General features: G+C 37.7%; 2 protein-coding genes across 2 annotated transcripts; one reads left to right on the top strand and one right to left on the bottom strand.

The window, feature by feature from the left end:
* ifnphi4 (interferon phi 4) lies at nt 1-1,031 on the top strand. The gene is made up of 5 exons (XM_034559005.1): nt 1-132; nt 236-316; nt 476-625; nt 767-847; nt 936-1,031. Exons 1-5 carry the CDS (start codon nt 1-3, stop codon nt 1,029-1,031), a joined length of 540 nt encoding a protein of 179 aa, XP_034414896.1.
* A 711-nt stretch (nt 1,032-1,742) lies between these two features.
* On the bottom strand, nt 1,743-6,941 carry cd79b (CD79b molecule, immunoglobulin-associated beta). The gene is made up of 5 exons (XM_034559458.1): nt 6,754-6,941; nt 4,880-5,194; nt 4,665-4,783; nt 3,243-3,296; nt 1,743-2,238 (listed from the first exon to the last, which is right to left on the bottom strand). Exons 1-5 carry the CDS (start codon nt 6,803-6,805, stop codon nt 2,140-2,142), a joined length of 639 nt encoding a protein of 212 aa, XP_034415349.1. The 5' UTR covers nt 6,806-6,941; the 3' UTR covers nt 1,743-2,139.
* Between the last annotated feature and the right edge of the window lie 202 nt (nt 6,942-7,143).

Below are 7,143 nucleotides of genomic sequence, written 5' to 3'. Positions count from 1 at the left end.
ATGCTCCGCAGGATGTTGTTGGTGTTCGTGTCTCTCAGTGTGTTCAGTTCAGCCTCCTCGCTGAGCTGCAGATGGATGCATCATAAATTCAGACAGCACAGTAATAACTCTTTGGATCTGATAGAAAGGATGGTGAGTGGACTTCTTTTGGATGTTCTTTAAAGTCACTGACTCTTTGTATGTGTCTGTTTACTTCATAATGTGTGTGTGTGTGTGTGTGTGTGTGTGTGTGCAGGCTCATACATCCACTAACACCACTGAGGATGCTGAAGTGAGCTTCCCTCATAACCTGTACAACCAGGCGTCTGAAGCATCAGTGAGTCATCCTCAACCTTTGTAATAAACATCAAAAGTTAAACATGTGGTTAGATTTCATCTCCTTTTTGTCATCTCTATTTTTTTATTTCCCCAGTAAACATGTGACAAGTGTCATGAATCTGCTCCTGTTGTATTTGAATTGATCTTCTTCTTCCAGGCTGAGGACAAACTCAGATTCACGGTTCAGATTCTGGAGGAGATGGCTGCCCTGTTTGAGGAGGATCACAGCAATGCATCATGGGAGGAGAACACAGTGGACCACTTTCTCATCGTTGTGACCCAGCAGGCCGACGGCCTTCACTCCTGTGTGAGTAGAGACCACCTCATGTAACATTTAGTTAGGTCTCTGTTACTCTACAACGTGTACACATGAACACATGACACGTGACTTATTAATAAAGCATAATAAATGTATCCTTAAACATTTATTTTCCTCTCATGAATTTAGATTAAGAGCCACGGCCACAAGAAGAAGAACAAGAAGCTGCACATGTATTTCAAGAGACTCTCACACATCCTGGAGCAAATGGTAAGTCTGTCCTTCTGTCTATCAATCGATTGATGTATTGATCAGTATTGGTCCTGTTTTAATAATGATGATATTCTTGTGTCTGTAGGGCCACAGTGCTGAATCCTGGGAGCTGATCAGGAAGGAGATGAAGACCCATCTGATGAGAGCAGACCAGCTGGCTTCATCTCTACTCACCAACTAAAACCTGTTGCTCTTATCAATATGTTCATGTATGTGCGGACAAGCAGTTATTTTATTAACTTATTCATTAATGTTTTTTTTAAATTTATTATTTATTGATTAACATATTTATTTATGTTGTTACTTTATTAACTTATTTGTTCATGCATAAGCTTATTTGATAATGTTATTATTTTTATTTGGTTATTTATGTCAGCTGGGATAGGCTCCAGCGCCCCTCGCGACCCTAATGAGGATAAGCGGTATTGAAAATGGATGGATGGATGGATGGTTATTTATTTCATTTAAGTATTTATTTAATTTATCTAATTCTTTATTTATTAATATATTTCTATATTTAATTATTGAGTTGTTTTTGTATTTATTAATCATGTATATCTCTTTGTTTTTTATGTTTTAATCAATACAAATATTATTCTCATCCATATGTTAATTCATCTATTTATTTATCAATTTATTGCTTATTTAAGTCCTGAGTGTATTTGTTGATCAGTTGATAATCTACACAATCAGCATGTTATCAATTAATATGTTAATGTTAATATGATCAACGTATTTATTTATTTAAGTTTTTTATGTATTTATTAATTAATTTTTTAAAACCTGTTAAAGACAATAAAAAAGACTTTCTCCAGCAAATGTTAAACACTTTTATGGTTTTATTATTGTTACATCAACAAAAGACACAATATAATGAACACACACTGTAACATTTAGTTAAAATCAAACTGTTTGATTAATACCTTTATTTATTTATTTTAAAACAACAAAAAAAGCCTCTTGAAGCACCACAAATGTCATCTGTCGAATATAAATCCATGATTTAGCTTATTAATCACTCCAGTGTCACTGAAAAGCATAAAATCATCATAAAAGCATTTACGGCAAGCGTTTTAAAATAACTGTTTTTGCACATTTATAAACAAACTGTTACTAGTATACTCTTAAAGGGAGAGATCAGATTTGTTTGGGGGGGAACTGGATTTAGGGGTGTCTGACAGCGAGGTGAATAAATCCCTCAAACTGGACAACCCCACTTCCATAAAAGCCATGAACGATGTATTTATAACTTATAACTTGTATACGTAGCTTGTTATTGTGAGGCTGTCTCACTCCCACGGGGCCTCGGCCTCCTCGGCTCCTTCGGCCTGGGCGTACACGGAGAGTTCCTCATACAGACCTCCACCACACGTCTCGATCGCCAAACCCTGACCGACGGAAACAAGTCAGGTTTAAGTCAGTCAACAAGCACTACTAATGTGTGAGTCCCATGAGGCGTTCAGGAGTCCTCGTCAAAGTTCACAGTTCAAGGCCTTCGCTTTGCATATAGCCAGGGATTCGGACATGACTTTAAAAGACAAAAGATAAGCAGCTGTAAAAATGTTACTGCAGAGCGATTTTAACATTTAAATATCCTCCATGTCATTTGTAGAAAGACCTCAGATGCTTCTAACTGTTAAAGCTTTAAAAGACCAATGAATATTCATATCGTTGCACATTAAACCCACGTTTATTTGACTTTAACTTTCCAGTAAAACAGCATTCTGTCAGGCACTTTCTCCATCCAACAGAAGATTATTATACTAATTATTAATATTATTGTTTACCCGAAGGTTTGACTGCAAAGCTGACCTTCTTACATTAAGTTTTCCACGACTATGTTTCATTATAAATACTTCAAACTACATTTTTGACTGTATAGGTCTTTGCATTAATATTGTCCGCTTCCTCTTGTTTTGGTGTTTTCTTCAATTTTGGTATTAAAAGTGCTACTTGAAAAATCCTCTATGATTTCTACAAGCACACTATACAATAATTTATAGTTATAAATGAAAAAACCTGAGAGCTGCATGATATTGTGGTTATGAGCTCAGTGGTGCGAGCAGACACAGCTGTGATGTGTCTTCACAAGTAACCGGTACATGATGATCTCACAGAATATGATGCATTGAACTACCAAACAAAAGGAGTTTAAAACACCTACTGCAATCAAATGAAACATGAACATTATAATGCAGTAGTAATATTAATCAAGAAACATCATAATATGTCAAAGTAAAACACTGACAGGGAACATTTTACTGCACAATCAATGCTTGTGCTGATAATACTTACATACTTTTACTTTAATTTTGAATGAAGGACATTTAGTGGATTATTCCAGTATGTTATTTGTCAATATACAGTAACTGTAAAATGAAGGCAAACAAACCTCATAGATGTGATCAGTTTCAGGCTCCTCGTATATGCTGTCCTCCTGTTTCAACTGTTAAAAAATAAAGAATACATTTAAAAAAAGAGACATTTTAATTCAGGAGTAAACACCACACAAATGCACACAAAAAGATCCTTTAAAAAAATCCAACTGTGACATATTAAATAACGTTAATCTTGTAAAAATGACGACGAGACATAAGATAGCTAGCTAACGTTACGTTGATCCAACGTAACTAAATCAAGTCGGCTGTGCTGCTTCCAACTGGATTGTAAAAAATGACTGAAAAGGCGTGTAGTTTCTGGTTGTAGCAACACGACAACACTCACACGGTCATGTCCTTTCACCAAAAGAAAGGGAAAGACAAAAAAAAGAAGGATAGAAAAGGAACATAAGCATATGTTGCTTTCATTTTAAGCTAACGGATAACTACTATCAGAACTGGAGCGCTGCCTTTGTGGAAACAGGTAAAAAAAAAAAGAAGGACTTCCGTATCTTCATACTAACTTATTAAGTGTTCTCTTTCAGCTTGAGCTGATCTCAAATAAACTAGAAACCATCTTGCCAGGTGGCCACGTTAGCATTGCGGTTACATTTCTGAGGTGTCTGATGAGCTAACTGGCTATACTGAGCTAACCTACGGTGCTAAAAACAGTTGGTATCTTTGCGCCTTAACACACATAGTTGGGCTGTATGTTGTTAAACGTGTAGGTATTTCCAACTGTTGCGTTACTAGCTTGCGAAGTACAGGTTTCATGTGGCACTGAGGTGGATTTGATTGGGCCAATCAATGCAGGAGAGCTAACGTTGGAGGTGATATAAATTTAAAGATGTAACATTACCAGCACAATAACTGAGGGTGGATAGCGTGGTCCTGGTTTTAGTTCAGTCTCAATTCCCACGGTATTATTTGTATGTTGTCGTTGCTCATTATTTAGGATTGTTTATTGTATTTTGCCTCTTAACTTCTTCATTTTGCGTCGCTTCTGTGACTCACGATATGACCTCGACAGTAACAAAGCTAGCCGAAAAATACCTTCAGGGTTTCTATCTTCTGGAATGAGGCGATATGTCGGTTTTCTATGTTTTATGAAATTATAAATAATAAGAATACGTGGGATTTAGTACTGCTTGTCAGACAAAACAAGCAATGTGAAGTCCATCATCTTGGGGGCTGGGAACTTGTTAACACTCAATGGCTCAATCAGAAATATCAGAGTTGCATGGCATATATTTTGTCTGTGACCTGGCAACATGTCTATAATATTGTCGACATCTGTTCTATTCCAAAAAGCTGAAGTTTCCATGATTGTTACGTTTATCTTGGCCCTGAATGTGAATATTGTTCTGCACGTCGTCGGCTTTATTCCAGTTTAACTGAGCGTCGCAGAGGGTTTTTTTGGTCGTCTTGTTCCTCACCATTTGCCGTTTGCGCAGCAGCACGGCGGCGATGCACACGGCCAGCAGCAGGCCCTGGAGGATGATGAGGCCATCCTTCATCTTGGTCCGATGCAGAGCCTGGGGAAGGTCAATGGTTCCTGTGAGAGGAAAGGTACAGGCGTCAGTCAATCGGATGCAACACTGCATCATGTGTCTGTACATAGGAGACATAATGTGGACCCCAGCGTACTCACTGGCGACCCGAAGTTCAGTCCCTGGTCCCCACGTGTCGTTTAACTTGCAGTAGTACACGCCGCTGTCCTCCGTGCGCACATCGTGCATGACGAGACACTTTTGATTCGGATCATTGTTAAAGAAATTAAACCTTCGTCCGGCCTTTATCTCGCTCCTGCTTGGATCGTCCTCGGTGTACCTGCTGGCCTTGAACCACTCCACCTTGGCCGGCAGGAGTTTCCGGGCGGAGCGACAACAAATGCCCGCGTTGTGTCTGGTTCTCGCACCGTAGAACCGGGGTATCTGGGTGATCGGCACGGCCGGGTTCGTGGCCACTGAGCAGACAGAGGAAGGTTGAGGGATGATGTGGCCCGGTTACAGCGGCAGTCGCTGCACATCTCAAACATGCACGCAGGTCCTTTGACCATATTTTGTGGCCCCTGCAGTGCTGGTCTTCAGTCGAGGAGACCGCGTGCCTCCAAAATAATGCCGAGAATCGATGACGTTATGGATGACGGAGGGTTACATGCTTGGATCTAAAAATCCTATATGTTAAAATGTTGTCTTTGTGTAATAGCTTAGTTAAAACCAATGCTCCTCACTTATAGGGATATGGAACAATAAGTATAGACATTGCTCATAGTGATGAGGGTGTTAATTGTTTTCTAATTTCTATTATGGATACATGTGTTTATTGTTGTTTTGCAAAATTTATTCATAATCTAGTGTATATGCAAAATAAATTAAGTTCTTATAGATCCCAAAGCGATGGTTCCACATTGCACATTTTGTTTAACGGGAAGTATAAAACTCAAAGTTATTAACTTTACAATAACATAAAACACAAATGTATTTGAGAAGCTGCAACCGAAGAGTCTTTTTTTGCTTGATAAATTACATACATATTACTTTTCTGACAAATTCTGTCGGCTCTAAACACCAAGCTGTTATTGTGGGATGTGACAACACTGATTATGTATCTACAGTCTAATAATCTAATGCTGGAAAACATTAGGATAAGATTATAAATTAAAAAACTATTTATCAGGAAGATGTATCAAACATCAGCTTCTTCTCTGTTTTCACATGATTGCAAATTGAATATTTAGACTTTTAGTGTGATAAAACAATAGTTTTTCATGCGTTTATCACCATGAGGCAGTAAAAAGGAACGTTTGTAATTAAAATATATTATGTGTATAAAAGTAGTTATAGTTAAGAGAGGGTTCATGCATCAGTTATTTCAACCTAAAGCTCAATGAATGTGTCACAGTTTTGTTGTTAAAGGGTATTTATCCATGTTGGGAATGGATAAAAGTCTTTTTTTAATGTTCACCATATATATTTATGGTGTTTTATTTTTTGCTTTTATGTTCTTTATGGTTTTATGTTGTTTGATGTCTTTGCTATATTTTTTAGTTCAGTTGTACACCAACTGTTGTTTTTAAATGTGCTCCATAAATAGATTGGATTTTGATATATATTTAAACTCTTTTTTATCTTCCTCTACAAACAGACTACAGGTATGAAATAAAGGAAGCTGATACATAACCTGTACACAAAGTAAAATGTACATACAGTATATTAAAAATAACCAGTCTTTGTCTCAGAAGACAACTTCCTCTTTCCCCCCAGATGGTCAGGAAGTAATGTTTTCTGAAGCGTCAAAAAATAACATGCAAAACCCTGACATGCATTGTAGCTGCGGTTAAACAGTCCTAAAAAAAAAAGTACAATTAAATGTCTACCTGAAGCATTATGAAATGATCAAGGCTGTTATAACGTTCAGAATCTCACGGACAGGTAGAATATTCAGCACCGAGAGTGCGACCGTTGTTCTCTTCATTTAAATTTCTTTCAGGCGCTTATTAAAACTATTAAAGTTCACATTTACCTGAGATGCTGATCAAAGCGAGCCCGCAGCATCCAGCCAGCAACGAGCGCATGATGACATGCAAAAGAAAAACTATATTTATATATATATATACGTTTAAGAGCGCAGCACGTTAGTCCTGAATCTCTCTGCAGCCACGAGAAGGTCTTGAACAAGAAGAAGAAGAAGTGTCTGCAGCAGTGGTTGGGCTGTCTGTCTGTCGCAGGCAAATAAGGAGAAGAAGAGCACTGTGGCATCCAGCCAAAATAACTCCAAACAACCCAAATCTTTACCGTTTAAAAACACTATTTAATTTTACACGTGCTCTATTTAATCATCAGGTGATAAGCTATGATGTTTTGTGATAACTTTGGTGATCCATCACCATATTTGCTGTAACATTTTAATTGA

Source organism: Cyclopterus lumpus, chromosome 19 (assembly GCF_009769545.1).
Source record: "Cyclopterus lumpus isolate fCycLum1 chromosome 19, fCycLum1.pri, whole genome shotgun sequence".
Taxonomy (NCBI): Eukaryota; Metazoa; Chordata; class Actinopteri; order Perciformes; family Cyclopteridae; genus Cyclopterus; species Cyclopterus lumpus.
Note: the sequence above shows the minus strand (reverse complement) of the source record. Positions and strands in the feature narration are given on the sequence as shown.